The sequence below is a fragment of the Taudactylus pleione genome, unplaced genomic scaffold, assembly GCF_031769625.1.
Source record: "Taudactylus pleione unplaced genomic scaffold, aTauple2 ptg000290l, whole genome shotgun sequence".
In the NCBI taxonomy this organism is placed as follows: Eukaryota; Metazoa; Chordata; class Amphibia; order Anura; family Myobatrachidae; genus Taudactylus; species Taudactylus pleione.
The window spans coordinates 11,457,277-11,480,973 of record NW_028284692.1 but is presented as its reverse complement, the minus strand read 5'-3'; the positions used below and the strand labels follow the sequence as shown (position 1 = coordinate 11,480,973).

At 46.4% G+C, this 23,697-nt stretch overlaps 1 protein-coding gene across 6 annotated transcripts in view; it reads left to right on the top strand.

Moving 5' to 3' along the window:
- Positions 1-23,697, top strand: part of GAS7 (growth arrest specific 7) — a 473,968-nt gene that overhangs the window by 383,191 nt on the left and 67,080 nt on the right. For all 6 annotated transcript variants that reach the window (XM_088482672.1, XM_088482667.1, XM_088482671.1 and 3 more), the window contains one exon: positions 10,327-10,416. In XM_088482672.1, the coding sequence (XP_088338798.1) occupies positions 10,327-10,416 (90 nt within the window). The remainder of the gene's footprint in view (positions 1-10,326; positions 10,417-23,697) is intronic.

Sequence of the window (23,697 nt, the reverse complement as noted above, 5' to 3'; positions counted from 1 at the left end):
AGGCGTTTGTGGGTGGTAACAGGGGAAGGTGCTTGTGAACGGGGGAGTGGAAATCTGAACGCAGGCGTGCCTGACTATGCAAACGGCGTTTTATGGGAGTGCATACTTAACTAAGTAGTGTCATGGCACATGTGACATGGGAGGTTTTTACACTGACTTGATCGTAGTGCTTAAAAGACTGTATGGTCAACCTTAAGGTCTACGAGCAGCTCCGATAGTTCCCGATGGTCTCGATTAATCCTTATATGCCCGGAGATGACGTGTAATGGGAACGAGAAGGGGGCGTATTTTTAGTCTTACGCCCGTATCCTCCCCTCGCTCGTCCAGCTAACGATCACATCTTAACGACGCAACTTGCGAGCGCTTCATTTGCATATCCGGACCCTTTTACCTTACGACCGTGCGGCCGCAACGACCGACTCTGAATGAGGTCCTGAATGTGTATCATAGAGCTAACCAATCGATTAAATCTGATACCAAACTAAGTAGATGTGTATCTCTAACTAAAATGTGTATATAAGCAGTTTCTACTACAATATCTATTACAATGTGGGAAAATTGTTCATGAGCCTACAGTAGAGGATTATAAATGTTTGCATTTAAATTGAATTGCTGTCAGTGTGATTCATTCACAGTGGACCTTTTTATTGTGCTGAACCCCAAAACCTCCTCCAAAATAACAGTTTATAGTTACTGTATAGGTAGACTATTTAAAGGGTCATGAATCCATGTGAAACAAGTGTTTATGTAAAATCTTAATACATATACATGCTGCAACAATAGATTTCCCAGTCTGGTTAGACAATCTGTTGACATACAGTATACGAGATGATACTAGCTTAGTAAGTCATTCATATTCAGCCATTGCTTTATGCTCATCCAGAACATTGGTGTTTGTCACCAGCTTCGCCTGACAACGTAACAGCTGTCCCAGTGTGTGACGTTCATTCTGGCAAAGCCAATAGAACCACTGTGCATGTTTAATATGTCTCGTAATAAAGGATTTGCTCCACAGCTTATTCTCATTTCCCATCAGCTATTCCAGTTTCTAGCATTTTATAACCTGAGTAAAAGACTTCCAGGTATCTCCGCTGCATTTCCATGGGAACAGACAATGTCTGCTTTCCATCAGGTGGTGAGAGTGTTTTTAAGTAGTCAGTCTTTGCAGGGTATCTTTTTGAAAGAAGTGGGCAGGGGGCTGTCATTCAAAGTATTCAATAGCATTGATACTGTGTAAAGCTACATTTAGGGGTCGTCTTATCAAGCAGTGGAGCCCCAAGCATTTCTGCTGTAAAACAGGTTTATCGTTGCTTCTCTGAAATTAAGGACAGTGAAACTGCAGAGAAATCACAGATTGCTGTACCGCCTGTTGTGTTTTGCATTGGAACCCCCTATACCCTGCTATGAGGACTGGGAAGTTTAAGCCATACTTACTGACATTGCCGGGGAGCTGCTGCCTTCATCTTCGGGGGGCGGGGCCATACTATAATCGTCATCAGGACGCGATTTGCTCCATTTAGCTCCGCCCCTTCCCTATGGACCCGAAATGTCCATGTAAAATCTCCCCATCCTGCCCACTTCACTAGGAAGTGGGAGGGATGCGGGAGACATGCCTACTCTTCTGGGGGTGCGGGGGGTTACCCAAAAATCGTGAGCCTACCGCAACTTCTGGGAGAGTAGGCATGTATGGTGTCAGCTAAAAACATTCTAGCATGTACGGATGGCGTTATGTATCCTATACCTGACAATGTGAACCATTCTCTGAAGTCGGCATGCCGCATATTTTTCTTTTGCCTCACACCTTCACAGTAAAAAGCAACAGGAAAGCAGACAAATCAGGGGATTTCTCCTCCGAGATTCTGCTGCTCTTTGGTGGGCTCTAGGCTTGCGCATGCGCAAAGCAGCCATCATTAAAGAACGATAGCCAGAGAAGTTGAGAATCATAACTGCACAAATTAAAACCACCGAAAACACAGCATGGGGGCAATTACGTGATTTGTGCTGTATCATGTCATTGTTGCCCTTCCCCCTGCTTCACAATGCATTTCGGCGTTGTGCAGCGGGGCCGGGGCCAGGATGGCGTGATCACGAGGTTACGCCGCCCCTAATGCTGGGTAATGTATCTGGCAACGCACCCATATGCGGAGTCACGCCCTCCACTGTGCCGACCTAACTGTCCACTCCTGCAGGGGGCAGCCCGAATGTCGACAACAATGCCTTTAATAGTGCGCATTAAATGTGTGTACTGCAATGCAAAGGACCTACAGTATACTAATTAAAATCACCTGGGGCAGGTAGGAGGAGTGCTAGCCCAGGAGAATGGAGTCTCACCTTCAAATGTACCTTAAATACACACATACATTGGAAAAAGGGGTGGCTAGGCTGCACATTGTAATTTACATATAATAAAAGGTGCTACTATGCTGAGACCTGTAGTTCTAATGCAGAAAAAAAGGAAAATGCAGGTGCACACTCTAAGCACTAAGAATACTGATGATCAAAATATTTCTAATAACCTCCAACAATTAACATGGTAGCTGTGACTCTGGCTCTGTGATATGAGATGTAGATGGTAACTCCAATAGTGACCAGCAAGAATAAATGTAATAATAGCGTACTGATGCGTTTCGTTGCTCTAAAGCAGAGTAAACTGTGTCTCAGAGGTTGCTATTTAAAGCTCCCCACTAATCATCCGGGATTTATTGCAGCTGTGTACGTTTACATTCCTGCACTGCTTCTCGGCTCAAAGTTAGATTCGCTTCAGAGGATATAATAATAATGTTATTTATATTATAATACAGTACACTCTTGTGACCGGACGCCTTTCGCCTAGGCCGGTCCTGATCACGGGTTAGCGCTTTTGGACTCCCACTCACAGTCAGTGACCGCCTGTCGCTGACTCCGCCCACTGCGCCATGGGCCTGTAACGATGCCACCACCAAACTCTACCATCAGCGTTTGGAACCGCTTTTTACGTTACCCTCAGGCTCCTACCTCGGCACCTGGAACCGCTTCTGCATATGCGTTTGACTAGCTGCGGCCACACCCCTTGATTGGTGTCGGCTGATTCCTCCTGATCCCTCGCAATGGACCAGGTCAGCACGATGGCTTGGCAGAGGGCTTGAATTTGGAAACATGGAGTTCTTACCCAGAACAGCTGGAGAACGGAATAGCGTTTGACGCAATTCTGATGGTCACAGGATTGAGGCAATTGAAGTAAAGGCAAACGGTGTTTATTTGCTCAATGTCTTAAAGAAGACCCTCCCTTCCGTTTGAAGGGGAATATCACACAGAAATCAAACAGCAATTCTCCACAAAGGATTTTCAAAGATGTACCACAAAACAGAGGCTCACAGGCCCTGTATTTATAGTCAGAACACATAATACAGCATGGTGAAATCCACCCACAGTTGGTCTTGTAACCCAATCAGACCATCTATCCCAAAAGTAATTACAACTCACATTCCACAGGAACTAGTCATTTACTTTCATCCTTTGATACATTTATCACACAGTGACAAAATATCTATGTAGGATGACCAGCAACAATATTCGCTTTGGTCTTCCTGCAATAATCATGAAAACACACACACACACACACACACACACACACACACACACACACACACACACACAGCTGCAGTGCATTACAGCAATACATATATACTTTAATACAGTTTATTATAAACCCATGTGCAGTGTGCTTTTACACTGTCCTTTTAAAATTGGCGCAATGGCATGAGGGTTAATCCCCTCAATGCCTTGGCAGCCTTTTTAATCACGTGTGGTCGGCCTCCGGCCACAACTCTATATACTATAAGGTGGAGGCAATTCTATTAACCTTCCGACTTGCACATTCAAAATATTTACAGTTGATTTTGTTACTGTACATCTTTCCAATTTGGACAGGTCCATTACACTGGCCTGAATAGAAATGAAAGAATAGCAAAAGATCGCTCAATAATTATCAAACATCTTTTAACTTTATACAACTTTTTTTTTAATAATCATTCCTTTATACACAAATTAATAGTAAAGGCAGGCTTAGATGCCCATTTATTAGGAAAGATTGTGTTTCGAGTATGTCTCCCGATCAGGTGCCCTGCTATAGCCAGTCTCAGTATCTTATTTCAGATGCTTTACTGCCAGGGGCGGATTGGGAATTTAAAGTGGCCCTGGAGAAAAATGTGGAAGTGGCCCTATGTGCACGCGCCACAGGTGCGCGCTCAGAAAAGTGGGTGGGGCCTTATTGCAAGGGGTGTGACCTATTGTGATATTGCAAGCCACTCCCCCAATGTTTTCATGCTGGGGGCATGCCCACTGCTCCAGGAGATGATAGCCATGCCCCCAATCCCCCTCTCCAGTGAATAAGCACAGCAAGCATGTGAATGAGTATTTTCTTACCTATATTTATTATTTATTTATTACCAGTTTTTGTATAGCGCACACATATTCCGCAGCACTTTACAGAGAGAATATTCTGCCATTCACATCAGTCCCTGCCCCAGTGGAGCTTACAATCTATATTCCCTACCACATGCTCACACACATACACACTATGGTTAATTTTTGTTGGGAGCCAATTAACATACCAGTATATTGTTGGAGTGTGGGAGGAAACCGGAGTACCGGAGGAAACCCACGCAAGCACAGGGAGAATATACAAAGTCCACACAATTAGGGTCGTAGTAGGAATGACCTCAGTGCTGTGAGGCAGTAATGCTAACCATTACACCGTGTGTGCTACCTATATGATTTCTCTGCAGCGGGGAACCTCTGGAGAAATTGATCTTCCTGGACAGGCAGTTTCTTGAGTCGGTATTCACTATTCATGCTGAGATAACATGGTCCGGAAACCGTCTGTTTGTGTGGCAATAAAGCCAATGTCATCAACATGCAACAGAGGCTCAACCAGATACTACATAGTACAAAGTTTTGAGGCAGGACAAAATGGGAGTTTCCTATATCAAACAATTTTATATTAATAAAATATATTTGCTCATTTTGTACCATTTGCATCACAATATGGTTTTATTAGAATTGTTATCTTACGGAAGATTACTGTGCCCCAGTGTTATCTTCTAATAGTACCAGCATTGCTACTGTCCTATATGTGTGTCTCCAGCACCATCGCCTTAGTGTGTCTCCAGCCTATTCCCTCATGTGTTTCTTCAGCACTATCTCCCTGCGCCTCTCCAGTGCCCCCCCACAATTCTCTCCGACACAGTCCCCCCACAGTGCCATCCTCCTTTGTCTACCGAGCGCCATCATCCTGTGTCTCCTCAGTGGCGTCCTCCTGCCCTAGCACATAATAGCCCATCTTTCTCACACACAGATCATCTCCCCTTAGCACAGAATACCCCCCTCCCCACAGACAGATCATGATCTCCCCCACCCCTAGTTTAGCAAACCCCCATCCCCACAGACAGATCATCATCTCCCCCGCCCTTAGTATAGCAGACCCCCCCGCCCCCAGACAGATCATCACCTCCCCGGCCCCTAATATAGCAGACCCTCATTCCCACAGACAGATCATCATCTCCCCTGACCCCTAGTATAGCAGACTCCCCCCTCCCCACAGACAAATCATCATCTTCCCCGCCCCTAGTATAGCAGACTCCCCCACAGACAGATCATCTCCCCAGTATAGCAGCCCCTCTCCCCACAGACAGATCATATTCCCCACTCCTAGTATAGCAGACCCCCCCTCCTCCACCGAAAGACCATCTCCGCTTAACACAAAATAACCCAACCCCACATATAGATCATCTCCCCCTAGTATAGCAGACCCCCCTCCGCCACAGAAAAACCATCTCCCCTTAGAACAAAATGAGCCCACCCCGCAGACAGATCATATCATTAAAGCAGACCCCCTCCCCCACGGAAAGACCTTCTCCCCTTGGTGCAAAATAACCCGCCCCACAGACAGATAATCTTCCTCCTAGTATAGAAAAACCCCTCTACCCCACAGAAAGACCATCTTACCCTAGTTCAGCAGATCTCCCCTCCCCCTCACTCTTAGACAGATCACCCCCCCCTTAGACAGATGATCTCCCCTTAGCAGGGCCCCCACCCCAGACATCCCGAGTCTCTCCAGACTCCATTTCCCAGCCCCATTGCCCTGCACTGCACTGCAGCTAGCCAGATTGTCTCCTCTCCGCTCTGCCCTCTCCCCAGGCTGTAAAATTAAACTTGACACTTCACAGCCTGGGGAGCGAAGAGTAGAGAGGAGACGATCGGGCTAACAAACTGCCTGGGCCACTCCCACCGCAACTTACCTCCCTCGCGGTCACGCCAACCGCCGTTGTCACTGCGCCGCGCCACTTCATGATGTCTTTACTCCTCTGCGGCGTGTGACGCTGGCAGCATGCTGGGTGGGGCTTAAATAGGCTGCCGCTGGCCTCTCCTCTCGCGAGAGTGGCTCAGGCGCGGCCGGGCAGAAGTGACAAGCAGCCGGGTGCCTGTGAAAAACATAGAGAGTCTGTACAGGAGTCTGCGGGTGATGCGAATAAGGGGGCGGGGTCTCAATGGAAAAGCGGCCCCACAACCAATCGACCCACTGGGATTTTTCCCACAGAAAATAACTGCCAATCCGCCCATATTTACTGCTGACTTTCTTATTGTAAGTATAATACAGTACAATATTATACATAATTTCATAATCTTTGGAGACACCTGGTACATATTATTCTGATGGAGAAAGTAAATAATCTCATAAAATGCTTTATTTAATATGCTAATGATTTGAGGAACTCAAACCATTAGCATACTATAAAAAATGGGATATCATCAATTGGAGCTCCTAACAAAAGATGGAGAGCAAAAGGAGATCTTCCATTATTAAACCTTTTGGTTGAAAATGTGAATTCTCAGACTGATGATCGTAAATTCCTAAAACGACAGGAACCTCATCTTTTTTTTTTTTTAATTATTATTAATTTTAATTAAAATTTATTGGTTTTATATTAAATATTTGATTGTTTTATGATTTTATACTTCTTTAAAAATAAAGATAGGGGAAACGATGGTGTGGTGCCTGAAACTTAAAACAGCCCATGTTTTAAAGTAAACATACATTTTCAAATCATAAAATAACACTCCCCTGTGTTTCTTGGATGGCAGCTCACCCCCAGTATAACGGTTGTAAATCCACTGTAGTAGTTTCCGAAAGGACAAAAGGGAGAGGAGCACCTAACAGTGCAGTACAGTATCTTCAAACAATATGTACCTAAAAAGTGCCAGTGCATCTTGTGCGTACCAAAGGTAAAATATATGATTGGTTCTCCTCAGTGATTTAGTATGCAAATAATAAAACAACATACTGTATTGTGTACTGATATGGTAAAAGCTTGTGCTTAGTCATATAAGATATATAGCAATGTAAAAATAATCTGCGTACCAGAGTAAAATAGATAAGCATCTCACTTTATATGTCTTTGCTACAAGGTCCCTCATTAACTCTCATTTTTTGGAAAAATAAATATTTAATTAAAAACAGTAGCTAACAAAAGTACAAGTAATAAGAATAATAAAATCTTATCCGTCCACAAATGTCTCAGGTAAGTAATGGGAAGGCAGTACCAACGCGTTTTTCTCTTAATTAGACTGTATAAAGGGAAACCCAGTGATGACTTTAGTATATTTTCAGGATGGGCCCTAAGTAAACATAAAAGTTGGCCCTTAAGCTGGCCACACACATGGTGATCTGCATACGATCAGCCGATGTGTACGATTTGTGTACGGTTTCCCTTTAAACTCTCCCCGGCAGCTCTGCACACGATCTCCACACGATCTGAACACAATTTGGTGTCCAATCTTCATACAATCTCTCCTGCATCCAGACTTTCACAGTGCATCGTGCCCTAGATTGTCAGATCTGCCCTACTGCACGGCAGATCTGACGATACGATGTGCGACCAGCGGGGACGCGCATCTGATGGTGAGTGTGGACTCACAATTTACTCAGGATTTGGCCATATTTTACACGATCTGTCGTTCCAATGTGTCGGATTCGGCCAGATCGGGTAAAATATTGCTACTTGTGTGGCCAGCTTTAGGCACATTTGCTCTCCATGATTTGAGATGGGCACTATTAAAATGTAAATATGAATTTGTGTCTACTTCTTTCTGGTAACACTGCACAACAATGAAAATGTTTCCGATGTGAAAATAGTTACTTCTAATTGATTTCAGCGTGCAACGAATGAATATGACATTTAAAACTCTGTTAGCTCTGAGGGCCTGATTCAGAGCCGGACGCTATTTGCGCTCGCTCGTTCAGAAAAGGGGCCGGCTATTTAAATTGAGCGCTCGCTCTTTGCGGTCTGTTGACGCCTCTATGTCTGAGCGAGCGAACGAAACATGCGCTCGCTATTTTGTAAAGACGTCCCCTGGCCGCTCGCATCCTACGTCATCTCCGCTATTTATTAGATTAATCGAGTACATCGAAAGGCATCTGAACTGCTCGCAGTGCTTGTGGTAGGATTTTCCTACCGCAATCATGCGAACAGTTCAGGCTAAGAAACAACCAAGTGACGTGGTCGATGACGTTGCTTTGTTAATTATGCACACCCTTAAAACGCCCGTTTTGACCGTTTGGCACGCCTGCGTTCGGATCACCACTCCCCGTTTTCAAGCACCTTCCCCTGTTACCACCCACAAACGCCTCATCCTGTTATTCAAATTAGCAGGCACTCGCTATTTTGCGAGCGCTCGAATTTCCGAGCGCAATGACTGGTTGGCGAATGCGCATTACGACCCATATGCATGCGCAGATGTGCGAACATCGCTCGGAGCGAACGAGCAGCCGCTTACGAGTGGCTCTGAATCAGGCCCTGAGTTCCGAGATATAGCCCATTTATGACGATGTAGGGATATTCCTAGTGAAGTGGGCAGAATGGAGAGGATCTTACCATCAATCTGCGTTCTGCGCAGAGGGAGTGGGGCCTAATTACCCAATTAAATGATTCAGTTATTTGTCCCCTCCCCTATTCAAATATATGCGATTCACTGGATTACCCACCCAAGATAACTGTGGTGCACTGAGTGACAAGCCTAGTGAGCGATTCCACCAAGACATTTCAGCAATGGAACAAAGATATCAGGGTAGGTGAATCGCTACTATTGGACAGTGACAAGAGATGCCCCAGAAGAGGAGTTCAAGCTACAAGCAAAGAGAAAGCACCCCCATGAATAGGCCACTATATTAGATAGTACTTTCGTATGCTGTATGTTTGTTTCGTATGCTGTATGTTTGTTTTGTGTTCTTATTTGTGATTGATTGAATTAAAACAACTGTTATTTATTTTCTATCAAGAAAATATCAGATTATTTTAAAATAGCTTTTCACTATGACTATATTACTAATGTACATACAGTATAGTGCAAGTGGTGTAGCTAAAAAAAATAGAGCTAGTAAAAACATTCTGAAATCATTTTAGTTTTTCTTGACCTCAAATTAGTAATGTATGACTATTTTTAGAAAGGAAACAAATTAAAAGTATTTGTTGTACAGTGTAATTAATGGTAATTATAAAAAGTTAGAATGTCACCATGATGATTCTGCCACCTCTTTCCTTCCCCTTTTTTCCCGCTTGTTTGTTACCCCCTGTTAGTTCTATTTTGATTCCTACTTTTGTGATGTGTTCTTCTCATGTGTACTTTAACATTTTACCAATTTTGTATATTCTTTTATATGATTGTTGTACTTGTGCAACATTTTGTTTTCCATTTTGTAAAAACTGTTTGCAAAAAAAATTTCACCATGATGGTCTGTTAGGATCACATCAAATTTACAAAAAGGGGGTGCTGCATTGGGGGAGTCCATTCCCAAATAAATAATCACTATGATTACGTTTTACCTTTAATAGTTAGCTTTTCAGTTCAGATGTCAAAGCTTGTTTAGACATATGATGTGACTGTAATATTCAGTCTACATTCCCAAATTTCCAGATGCAATCCATAGGAAGGTCCCTGCTTTCAAGTATTGACCAACTGCTCAATACAATTCCTATAGCAATCATTCTTATTGCTGCAGATTAATAAATAAAACCCTAAGGACCTAGTAATTACAGTAGCTCCTTTTTACAAACATAAATACAACAGCTGCTGACTTAGGTGTGATAATATTACGGAATCGGTATGTAATGCCGGCTGTCTGGATGCTTCCTGTCAAAATACCAACAGCGGCATCCCGATGGTTGGTATCCCGCCGGTCTCATAACTACATCCCATTATGACACGATGGGCCAGGAATAATGTCATCCTGCGGCTTAGGTCTATAGGGTATCAAAATGATTAAAAATGTTTGTTTTCTCTCATCCACAGATAAACTGTGTAACTTTTCCCCACCCCGACACAATGCCCGAACAGCAGCTGTTAAAACCTGGAGAGTGGAGTTACTGTGATTACTTCTGGGTAAGTAAACTTCAATAATAATCTAATTAACACTGAGTATATTATATCACCCAAATCATCCCAGATGTGTATAATATAGTTATTAAACTCTCCGAATTGTCTTTTTTTGTGATGTAAATAGATGCAGAAACCCCCCCCAGAGAGTAATAGAATAAGAGACGATAGATGTAGAAACCCCCCACTGAGTGAAACATTGTAGGGCAGCACAGACGGTGTAATGGTTAGCATTACTGCCTCACAGCACTGAGGTCGTGGGTTCAATTCCCACCACGGCCCTAACTGTGTGGAGTTTGTATATTCTGTGCTTGCGTGGGTTTCCTCCGGGTACTCCGGTTTCCTCCCACACTCCAAAAATATACTGGTAGGTTAATTGGCTCCCAAAAAAAAAAAAATTAACCCTAGTGTGTATGTGTGTGTGTGCATGTGATAGGGAATATAGATTGTAAGCTCCACTGGGGCAGGGACTGATGTGAATGGTCAACTATTCTCTGTAAAGCGCTGCGGAATATGTGTGCGCTATATAAATAACTGAAAATAAATAAATAAATAAAATAAATTGTAGATAGATGTAGAAACCCCCCCAGAGAGAGAGAGACTATATATAGATCACATACAAAACCAAAACTTACTTCCTCTGTATGATCCCAGCTATTGATCCTCCTGAGTGGGATCCCTGGAATCCCCCTGTCAGGTCTCTCCCCCCACGCTGCATGCGCCCGCCTCTAAGCTGCATGCCATCCCTCTGTCAGCTCAGCTTTCAGTTTGTGGTCAGCACTGCAGGGCCAACTTCTGGCAGATGGGACAGCTCAAATGGAGATGAGAGCATCTAGTGGCACCTGGCAGTACTGTACTCAGCAGTGACACTGACAGCAGCTCCCTATTCTGCGCCCAGCCAGCTTATAAAAGCCACCCTCTAGTCGGAGCTGTAGATAGAGGGGCACAATACCGACTGTTGAATGCCGGCAAAGGATTCATGATAGGCGTCGCCTATCATCCCGACATGTGGCCGAACGAGGAGGACGTGTGGCCAAACAAGGTAAGTATTGGACGCACGTCCTCTTAGTCGCGGCGGGGGGGGGGAGGGTTAGGTTTAGGGCAGTTAGCGGGGTTAGTGTTAGGTTTTTTTGGGGGGGGAGGTTAGTGTTAGGCAACCCTAGGGGGAAGGGTTAAGCACACCCAGGGAGAGGTTAGGGTCAGGTTTAGGGAGCTGTAAGTGGGGGTTAGGGTTAGGCACCCCCGTGGGGAGGTTAGGGTTAAGCACTAGGGGGGAGGTTAGGCACCACTAAGGGAGGGTTGGGGGGGGGGGGCAGAGGAGGTTACGGTACTTTACCTGCCTCTGTCGGGATCTTCATCCAGTCAGACAGCCGGTGTCGGGATTTGAACCGGCGGCATTTCAATCCCATTCCAGATAGAGTGGATGCCGGAATGCACTACTGTAGAGCATATTCTAAAGTCAATATTAAGTACTTCAACCCATTGGCTTATGATTCTTTCACTAAAATAACCTTATTTTAATAACACACACTTAAAAAACTGCAAAACGTAAAGTGATTGCTAATTGATCACTTAACTTTCGGGTTTGAATTCCGGCACAGCTACTGTACTGTGCATGCATGGACATCTACAGTATCCACGCATGTACAAGTAGACAGCTAAATGTTTAAGTGACGTGTAAAGTAACAAATCTATCAAAATGTAGCCCTTAGGTTTTAATAACTAACGCCATCTAAAGATGGTTTTATTTATCGAGTCTTACTACATTTCGCAATCTAGCAGCCCCTTACAAACATAAGAGGGCTGCTTTTGCAAATGTTAAAACCTGTTTTGATAAATACTGTATGCCTGTAAAAAGTGGTACGTTCCATTTGATATTTATGTGGAGCCATAGATGCAATTTTTTGGTTTGCTTTCTGACCACCGCAATCTGTGATATGAAAATGGCTGTAGTTGTACCATATCTTTCTACCTATGTGACTGCTGCTGTGTACACTTATATAACACAGGCATTAGGCATCCTGGTACCTTAGACCATTACACTGTACTGTATATAATTGTCACCACCACACCTTGCCAGGCCATGCACCTCTGATACCATATAATTGTCATGTAATTGGCATTTTAACAGGTGTGTTAGAAAATGGTTTCATTATTAATTAATAAGACATTCCTTGAACAGTGGATTTATCTATATAATAAGTGAGAAAGCATGTTGTCGGTCTGTTTTTTAGTCCTTTATGCACTGATAGTTTTGGACCTAGCTCCACTAAATTTGGCATGGTGGTGTAGTTTGACCAGGATTAGGTTTATGCCTAGGTTTGAACTTCGTCATGGCCACACACACTGACACAATTCTTAAAATGGGAACACGTGTTCCAGGGCTGGCTCCAGTGGAAATTGGCTGTTTGCCAAAAACCTGTGATAAAGCTACAAATGTATCTTTCTACTTCAGGGTCCATAGGGTATCCACAGGATACCTTGGGGTATAGGTGTGACGTCAGTCATCGGGCACCATAAAGTTAAGCTTTCAGCCTCCCAGGATGCACTAGGGTCCCCCTCCTATACCACGCCCCCGAGCCAAGGCACCTCAGTTTAGTTTGGTGCCCGGCCAGAGTCGGGTGCACCTGTTGGAGTGAGGGCTAAGAATAGCCCCTGAAGTTTTCCTGCATGCAGCTGTGGCTGCACATCTGGATGTACAGCATGGACAGTCAGTCCTGATGTCCATGCTGTCTTCCCTACACCCCCGCCAGTACCAGAACGCCGGTACCGATCCGGGGATGCTGGTGAGCATCTGGGGTCACAGCTAGCGGTGACCCCAGATGTTCCGGACCATGGCCGGAATCAAGGGGGACAGCAAGGTAAGCAGCGGGGTCCCGCGGTGGGTCCCTGCTGTTACATGGTCCAGAGTCCCCAGGCAGGGGGCTCCCTGGGGACTGGCTGCAGCATGGAGCCAGGTATGTAACCTGCGCTTCCACTACCCCCCTGGGACAGCGGACCGCAGCAGAGCGGTAGCGCTGCGGCGTCCCGGGGGTTAATGCATGCCAGGGGAGTGCGCCTTCCCTGTCTCACAGCCGGCGCCTCCCCCGCTGCACACAGCCCTCTCTGCACACTGCCGACTGGCCCTGTGGCAGCGCTCCTCCCCCAGGCCAGCCTCCTCTCTGCTCCTCGGCGGCCATCTTCCTGAACGCATGGTGAACGCTGCTGGAAGCCCTGACGGAGGCATCGTGGTCTGGGTCCCCCCGCATACCTCTCCTCCTCTGTGGTCAGGTCTGTGTATGCAGCGCTGTGTCCTACCAGACTCTGTGTCTGCGTAGTTGAGTGATCAGCGCTGGTTAGTGCAGGAATTGATTTTCTTTGCATTGTATGTGACTGTGCTAGCACTGCTGCCTGTATCTTCTATTCTGACTGTCAGCTTTATTACTGTCCCTGTTCTTTCTGCTAAGCCCTTGCGGTGCGGTGCTGCAGGGTGGTCTCTCGCCTCTTTAAAATACAATTGGTGAGAGGGGTCACATACTTGGTACCATCATGTCTGAAAGTGATTTTCCTCTCCGGCTACAGTGTACTACGTGTAAAGTACCTTTAGCGGAGGGGGAGGGTAGCGCGGAGGGCCTCTGCCGGCAGTGTTTGTCAATGGCGCGGCCTATTACGGTTACAGCACCGGTACAGGAGCCGCACTGGGCTTGTTTCGCTCAGGCGCTTACAACCTTAGTGGGCCAGTTAGCTCCGCAGCCCGCGTTTACGCAGAAGGGTTTGTCCCAGCAGTCAGTGGTGTCGTCACCCATGCAGGGTTTCCCAAGACAATTGGTGGTACCCCGCAGTCTCCCTATTTCCCCTCTCCCGGTTTCTCAGGAGCCGGCGTGGGTTAACTCCCTGATGAGTTCTGTACAGCACTTGTCGAATGTGTTGCAAGGGGAGTCTGTGATGCGGCCACATAAACGGCCGGTGGCGTCTCTGTCGGCTCCTTATGAGGATGACGAAGGGACGTCTGAAGATGGGGAGATTCTTGATCCTTACGATCAGGAACCTCTCCATACTAAGAACGCTGACACTAGGTCCAAGGTGTATATTCCTGGACTTATTCGGGCAGTCCGCACAGCCTTGGTGATTGAGGACGAAGTTCCCCCAGCGGCTAAATCCAAGTATGCCTTTTTTAAGGATGTGAAGGGTGACGCCACAGTCTTTCCTCTTTCGGGTCAGTTAGTGGACCATTTAGAGGAGGCGTGGAAACAGCCTGGCAAGCGATACCAGCCACAGAGGCGCCTGGCGGTGGCTTATCCGTTCGCGGATAATTATTTTGCTAAGTGGGAATCCCCTCCACAGGTGGATTCTCACGTGACCCGTCTTGTCCGTAGTGCCACATTGCCGATGCCATCCATGTCCTCCCTTAAGGATGCTACGGACCGCAAGGTGGAGATCTGCCCGAAGTCCGCTTATTCCCTTGCGGGGGGGGGGGGGCAGCGCGGCCAGCTATGGCCATTTGCTGGGTTGCCAGAGCGATGGAGCGCTGGGCGGATTCATTAGAGGCGTCTTTTGATTCCGACTGTCCGGCCGATCAGGCGGAGTTGATTGGTAATCTCCGCGATTCGGCCACTTATATCAACGAGGTGGCCTTAGACATTAGTACTCTGGTGTCTCGAATTTCTTCAGCAGCAGTGGCTGCTCGTCGCACCTTGTGGTTGCGATCCTGGAAGGCGGACGCTGATTCCAAAAAGGGTTTGGAGGCGTTGCCCTTTAACGGAGAAGTTCTCTTCGGTCCGGATCTGGACAAGATTGTGGCCACGCTGGCGGCAGCCAAATCGGCATGTCTCCCGTCAGCCGCTGCTCCTTCTGGTTCAGGACCATCGTCCTTTCGGTCTTATAGGGCCCAGGGCAGGCCCAAACCACAGTCTTTTCCTCGACAGGCTGGTCCCAAGAAATCGGCCAAGCCCCGGAAGCAGGCATGGAGTACCAGACGTCCGGCCCCTAAGCCAGATGACAAGCCTGTGGCCTGACGGTCCGGGCCTCCCTTTGGGAGATCCCAAAGTGGGAGGCCGCCTGCTGCAGTTCGCCCGGTGTTGGTCGGTCACCATGACAGACACTTGGGTTCTCGAGGTGGTCTCCCACGGGTACGCCCTCTCTTTCCGGCACAGACCCCCGGCTCGATTCTTCACCACGGGTCTACCATCAGACCGGAACAAGGCCACAGAGCTGCAGAAGGTCTTGCACACTATGCTCCAGGCTGGAGTTATAGTGCCTGCTCCATTCTCCCAGAGGGGCCAGGGTTACTATTCAAATCTTTTTTTGGTGCACAAACCCAATGGGTCGTATCGTCCGATTCTCAACCTCAAAGCTCTCAACAAGTCTTTGCGGGTGCCAAAGTTTCGGATGGAGACCCTACGGTCCATCATTCTGGCGCTGGAACCTGGGGACTACATGGTGTCATTGGACATACAGGACGTTTACCTACATGTCCCTATTCTTTTGTGCCATCAACAGTTCCTCAGGTTTGCAATCCGCAGCGACCACTTTCAGTTTCGGGCGTTACCTTTTGGCCTGGCGACAGCACCGCGTGTGTTCACCAAGGTGATGGCGGTCATGGCGGCTTCTCTGCGGCTGCAGGGAGTCCGCATGTTGCCGTACTTGGACGACCTTTTATTAGTGGCAGGATCTCCAGAGCTCCTTCTACGCCACTTGGACCTGACCATTGCGCTACTGCAACGGCACAGCTGGTTAATAAACTGGCAGAAGTCCACTCTAATCCCGTCTCGGCAGATTCTGCACCTCGGAGCCTTATTGGACTCTGGACAGCAAAGGATCTTTGTGACGGGGAAAAGATCTCTGCTTTACAGTCGAGGGTGCGCAGTTGTCTGCACAGCCGCCGGGTGTGTCTACACTCGGCGATGAGGTTACTGGGCTCCATGGTGTCTGTGTTCGACATGGTGGAATATGCCCAGTTTCACTCCAGACCTCTGCAGCACCTGATCCTGTCCAAGTGGAACGGGCTGCCTCAGTCTCTAAAGTCCCAGACGATAGTGCTCACCCCGGAGGTTCGCCTGTCCCTTGCCTGGTGGTTGCAGACGACCCATCTCAGCAAGGGACGTCCGTTCTGGGTACCAAATTGGGTCCTGTTGACAACAGACGCCAGTCTTCGGGGCTGGGGAGCAGTTTTGGGTCCACACTTGTTCCAGGGCAGGTGGACGCCGACAGAAGCGGAGCTTCCAATAAATATCTTGGAACTCCGTGCGGTCTTCAATGCTCTCCAGCAGGCACATCGGGTTCTCCAGGGTCGCCCGGTGCAAGTCCAGTCGGACAACGCTACCACCGTGGCCTACATAAACAGGCAAGGAGGAACCCGAAGTCGGGCGGCTCTCGTAGAGTTGTCTCGGATCCTGGTATGGGCGGAGCGCAATCTTCCGGCCATATCAGCGGTCTTCATCCCGGGAGTGCTAAATTGGGAGGCAGACTTTCTAAGTCGCCAGGACGTTCATCCGGGGGAATGGTCCCTGCACCCGGACGTTTTTCAACTGCTGGTGGACAGGTGGGGTCTTCCAGAGATCGATCTCATGGCGTCCTGGCACAACAACAAGTTGCCGGTGTACGGGTCTCGCACAAGAGACGAAGAGGCGTCTCTGGTGGATGCTCTGTCCGTCCGGTGGACGTTCCGGTTCGCATACCTGTTTCCTCCGGTTTCCCTTCTTCCATGGGTAATCCGGAAATTCAAACAGGAAGGAGGGACGCTCCTGTTGATAGCTCCCGTGTGGCCCAGACGGCACTGGTTCTCAGACCTTCAGGGTCTGTCCGTGGACAGTCCTCTGCGGTTGCCGCTACGACCGGACCTTCTGTCGCAGGGTCCTTGTCTTCACCCGGACCTGACTCGGCTGTCTTTGACGGCGTGGCTGTTGAGACAGCCATGTTGAGGTCCAGGGGGTTTTCCAGCTCTGTTGTGCGTACCATGTTACGAGCTCGGAAACCGTCTTCCGCGAGAATATACCATCGCGTGTGGCATACGTTCTTCCAGTGGTGTCGACCGAGAGGTTATGCACCGTGGGAGTTTCGTCTGTCTAGGATACTCGCCTTCCTACAAGCGGGACTAGATCATGGGCTTCGCCTTGCTTCTTTGAAGGTACAGGTTTCGGCCCTGTCTGTCTGGTTTCACCATAGGATTGCTACAATCCCGGATGTGCGCACCTTTATGCAAGGTGTTCTCCGCATTCAGCCGCCCTTTGTTCCACCCGTGGCGCCTTGGGATTTGGCTGTGGTCCTGAGGGCTCTTCAGGGACCGCCGTTTGAACCACTGGGCTCAGTGGATCTTAAATGGCTAACAGCTAAGACTGTTTTCCTTCTTGCCATAGCTTCGGCCAGACGTGTTTCTGATTTAGGGGCTCTTTCTTGTAGACCCCCTTTCTTGATTTTTCATGGGAACAGGGCAGTGCTCCGCACTCTGCCTGAATTTCTTCCCAAGGTTGTTTCCTAGTTTCATGTTAACGAGGAAATAGTTGTTCCGGCCTTTAACTCACCTGGTCTTTCAGTGGGTGAGGCCACTTTGGATGTTGTGCGGGCCTTAAGGACTTATGTTGACCGCACTTCTTCGTTTAGGAAGTCGGACGCCTTGTTTGTCCTTTATGGCTTCCGTAAAAAGGGTTGACCTGCTTCAAAGCAAACTTTGGCAGCCTGGATCCGTATGGCTATTTCTGAAGCTTATCTTCATGAAGGTCTGCCGGTTCCTCCTTCTGTGAAGGCTCATTCCACTAGGTCTGTGGGTCCTTCGTGGGCAGCTCGACGTGGTGCCTCTGCAGTCCAGATCTGCAAGGCTGCTACGTGGTCCTCTGTCCATACCTTCGTGAGGTATTACAGGTTTGACACCTTCGCCTCTCAGGATGCTTCCTTCGGGCAGCGGATTCTCCTTTCAGCACAGGAGCGTCCCCACCCTTAAAGGATACTGCTTTGGGACATCCCCAAGGTATCCTGTGGATACCCTATGGACCCTGAAGTAGAAAATATGAGATATGGTAAGAACTTACCTTTGTTATCTCTATTTCTACGAAGTCCATAGGGTTCCACAGGACTCCCGCCCTGTCGCACCTGTGCTGCAGATGGGCTTTGGTCTGGTCACCGGTTTTCCCGTCTCCTTCTGGTGAGGGTGTGATTCTTGTGTGTATCCAGATCTTCTTTCCCTCTCTTCCTTCTCCTCCTCCGGCCTATGGCTTGGTAACTAACTGAGGTGCCTTGGCTCGGGGGCGGGGTATAGGAGGGGGACCCTAGTGCATCCTGGGAGGCTGAAAGCTTAACTCTATGGTGCCCGATGACTGACGTCACACCTATACCCCAAGGTATCCTGTGGAACCCTATGGACTTCGTAGAAATAGAGATAACAAAGGTAAGTTCTTACCATATCTCATATTTTTTACTTTCACAGGCTGACCAAACTTTGACTAATATCCAGAGTTAGTTCATTTTTAAGTGGTTCTGGGCTCTATTTACTACAATCCGCATATTGAATGCAGATTGTAGTGTGATATTACCGAGTGAATTCGCATTGCGAATTCAGGCAATATCACAGGGATTTACTACAAATCCCTTACAGGGACAGAGCTTGCGATAAAGCTCTGACCCTGCAAATCCCCTTTGGAGCCTTATCACGGTATTTTCGCAAAAAATACCGTGATTAAGTGCCCACGCATGGGCTGACAGGTCGCCGCTGCTATTCCCCCCCGGCGCTAAGTCCCGCCCCTGCAACCCCCCCTCCCTTAATAGCACTTACCTGCATGCTCCGGGCCTCCGGTGATGTTCTCCATTCCTCCGGTCAGGTGATCTCCCATACTGCACTGGGGCCCGATCACCTGATGACCGGGCAGCAGTGCACTATGGGAGACCAGCTGATCGGAGGGGAGTCATCACTGGAGGCCCGATCACCGTTCCCTGGAGTCAGGTAAGTACATTTTTTTTTCTTTTTTTTACAATAATCAGCTTGCGGTCTATTTAGACCACACAGCTGATTACTGGGACCGACTCCCGGCTTTGCTGTCCCCATTAGAGCAGGAGGCCAGTAACCAGGGGAGACCCTGGATAACGCCACCTCCAGGTCGCGTTATTATCACAGGGCTTCCCCCGGTATTTTTTCACATTTTATTTTTAGTAACTCTGGTCGGATCACATTTCCCATTACAGTTATGGGAAATGCGATCTGCTTTACTAAAAATAAGTGATACTTAGGGGTTGGAGTAGAATTTTACGAATTCTACTCCAAATGCCCTGTAATAACTATAGGTGATACTAAAATAATGTGAAAAGGGTGTGAAAACACCCTTTTTCACATTATTTTAGTAAAAATAGTGTTGATAAATAGTGCCCCATATATATTAATCATCCTTCTGTGTTTGCATGCAAGGGCGTAACTAGAACTTTAGGGGCCACATAGCAAAATCGTAAAAGGCCCCCCAGAGGTAAAAAAAACACATAATTTGCCCCCCACACAGAGACCATTCAGGTTTTGCCACACAATATTACTCCTTATACACATTATGCCACACAGTAGTAGTGCCCCTTATACATTATGCCACACAGTAATTCCCCTTACACCGCACAGATTATGCCACATAGTAGTAGTTACCCATATAACACATTATTCCACACAGTGGCAGTGCCTCTTACACATTATGCCACACAATAATGCCCTCCCAGCAACTCACCTCCCTGTGTCCCTCCAGCAGCCTCTCACCTCCCCCTGTGTGCCATCAGCAGCCAGCAGGTGTGGATTTGGTGCCGGGATGCCGGCTAATTACAGCTGGTACACCGGCAGGTAGCGGCAGACATGGACAGACAGCACCAGCGCAATTTGAATCTGACTGTGGGAGACCTTGACCGCTGGACCCTGAGGACTTCCGGAAATCGTATCAAGAGGGATAGGTAAGGATATCCATGCATTGGGACCATATTTTCCTATCCCCCTTGATATGATTTCCGAAAGTCCTCAGGGTCCGGTGGTCAAGGGGTCCCGGTGCATAACACCCCGGTATGTGTGTCTTCTACCTCTAAATAATATCTATTTTCCTTATAATTTAAGGGTAATTGTTCTTCTATATACAGCCCACCAAGAACATCTGCAATTGGGCTGGACCAATTTCCAATATGTAGCACCTATCCTTGTGTATCAACACCTATTTCCCTATAGATTGTAAGCTTGCGAGCAGGGCCCTCTTACCCTTATGTATGTCTCTTATGTATGTATATATGTCTTTTACAACCTAGTATAATGTTAATGTTGATTCAAATTGTAAAGCGCGACGGAATTTGCTGCGCTATATAAGAAACTGTTAATAAATAAATATATATATATTTATTATTGGTTTTTATTATTTTTCCATTCTTAATTAAAGGTGATATCGATTTACATATGATATATACATACATTTTTTAAGTTGTTTTTTTTTAAGTTATTGTTTAACCTTGATGTGAGCATCATCATTTTATCCTAATTCTTGTACTATATAAACTTCTATTTTGGTTCTGAACGGATGATAGAACCTTTGATAATACTGGCTGCTATTGGTTTTATTTTTATTTATTATTTTTAATATCATCTATTGTTTATTGTCATCTGGAGCGGTCCTCTCAGGTGCACCTTTGTACATTATGAATCTGGCACCGGTCGTGAGCCAATCAGGAGCCGTCAGTCTGCTGATAGACTTTCTCTCAACGGGCCACAGAGTCAGCTTGGACACCAAAGCAGCCACACCCCTTGCACCCACGGTAGTTACGCCACTGTTTGCACTTTGCATGCATGTTAGCAAACACTGAGATTTTTTTCAGAATCAGTAGAATGGGGTTATAGGTGAGGACAATGTAAACAAATAAATACTGCAGGTATACCTCAGGGTCCAGTCTTCAACCCGGACAACACCGGGTATCCCAGCTAGTGTTTAATATAAGTCAATTAACCAGACTCAATGACTGCATGTTGTCTGATTTGCTATATTTGATGCATTTTTATCTGCACTTACCATGGTACCTGTTGCTGCTGTAGAGACCATCCTCCCTGCATGCTGATGATCGGCAGATGCTGTTAGCTGTTCTGTGCTCCTGACTGTCAATAACAATCATTGTCTGTATGTGTGGCAACTGTACTGTAATACTCATTTTAGTCTGGTGGTGGATTGAGTATACAATACACACATCATATGTGCACTTAGTTTACCAGAGGAGAAATATAGATGTTTCTATCCATTCACTGATGTTTCATCATATGCTGTAATTATTTCAAACTACATTGCCACATGTAACTGTAAGACCCACTGTTTGACCTCCAAGTGAAATCCAAAAACAGATTTCTAATTAAACTGAGGAATAATATTGTCTGTAGTATCCAATGATTCTGAAATCGGGGCTAGCGTTTAGCCAGATGCTAACCTCTACCCTACAGTTCAGACTGTTGAAAGTGGAGAGCACTACTGTGCATACTCCATTTTCTGTCTCCATGCAGGTTTCATTCCATATTCTAAGATGGCCACCGGGGCTTAGCTACTGCACATGTGTGACGCCATCTTGTCACTGTGCTGAGTGTCACAGTGGGAGATTGTAGTCTCCCACTTAGCCTAAGAGAGATCGTGATATTACCGCCACCCAAAACACATTCCAGAATCTCTGTACAGCTACTCTGTTAACAGATACACTAACCTGGTAGTGAGTTGCATATCACCCTGCTCCAAACCAGTGTATGACCGTGAATATGGTTGTATCTCACATAACGCCAATAAAACCACTCCATTGGTTAAGCAGTTAGGCTGTTAGTTGTCTAAGGACATCCACTGCCCTTAAAAAAATGAAACTCTGCTTCACCTACAAATCTGTACGCACATATTCCAACAGGTTATAGGCCCTGGCATCATTTAATTAATTGGTATTAAGCCCACTGGCTCCATGCTACTAGAATGCCCACAGCAGCACACATGTGCCATCTCGGGCACATGCAAGACACAGAGTGAGGACAGCACAGAGTGTTTCCAGCGCACTGTGTCAGCACAGCAGCTGATTAGTGCACAGAAGCTGCATTGATAAGTCTATCAGGAGCATATACACAGGAGCTACACCCATAATGGGGTTTATCAAGCAGAAAGGTGCAGAAAACAATCCAACATAAAAGTTTGCTATGGAAATGCATTTGAAGTGTTAATGGTTGTGGAAGGTCATAGTAGATCTAGGTGCAAATCCAAGCCCAGATGATATAGAGAGAGACATGGGTACTAAAGGCTTTAGTGTAGAGCAACATGTGTACTATGTTATACATGGGAATGAGTCAACAAATGACATGTAGACAGCACTGCAGACAGCATACCAAGATGGTCTCATGAGAAGAATTAATTTAAGACGTGTAGCCCCTAGGTAAAATCCGCCACTGGCCCTGAGTGTTACAGTTAACCACAGAAAAGATTGTTGGTATACCGATTCAGGTGCAACAAGGCATTTCAGCTGCAATGAGTAATGATTCAGCAAGTTAACCAAATGTGACCATATCACAATTAGAGGGATTGGCAATCAAGTGCTTACAGTTACAAAAGTAGCTACAGTTAAAGAACACTTGAAAGTTAGGTCTAGGATTAAAGTATCAGAAATTAAAGATGTGCTTTATGTACCAGAAATGGGAACGAATCTTATAACCAGCAGTGTCCTAGAACAGAGTGGCCAAAATGAAAAGGTGTCCATTTGAAAAAGTGCTTGATGCATTTCGTTGTGGAGGTGATCCCACAACTTCTTTAGGGCCACTTATCCACCCTCAAATGAACCAGAATTCATAACAGTAATTTGGATATCCAGTATTTACTACCACCAGCTACCATCTTCTGCGAGCTTCCTTGCTAAGGCCCGGAGAGACTCGCCTTTCTAACAAGCTGGTAATATAAACATCTGCTTTCTGTAAATGACCTGGATTTATTTTAACATCTATCATATACTTACCTATTATCATTGGTTTCCACTTATTTGGATTTAGTAGTGGCCCAATACACCATAAGTGTCAGACTTTGCCTGAATACCAGTGATTTTTGTCTTATTAGCTTTATATAATATGTTGATATTTTGTATTATTAATGTTCCCTTATTACATTTTTAATATAATATTTAATATAATATATTTAATTCACCTTCATCAAGCTGTATGCAGGATCATTATCACTATTTTTATATTGTTGTATTCAGTATCTTAGCGCTATACAACCCTTTAATCACTAGTTGGGATCAAATCTTAGTATGCTGAGATCCCATTTATTACTGTCATTGTTATTGGCTCCCTATAATATAATGTAATGTAAA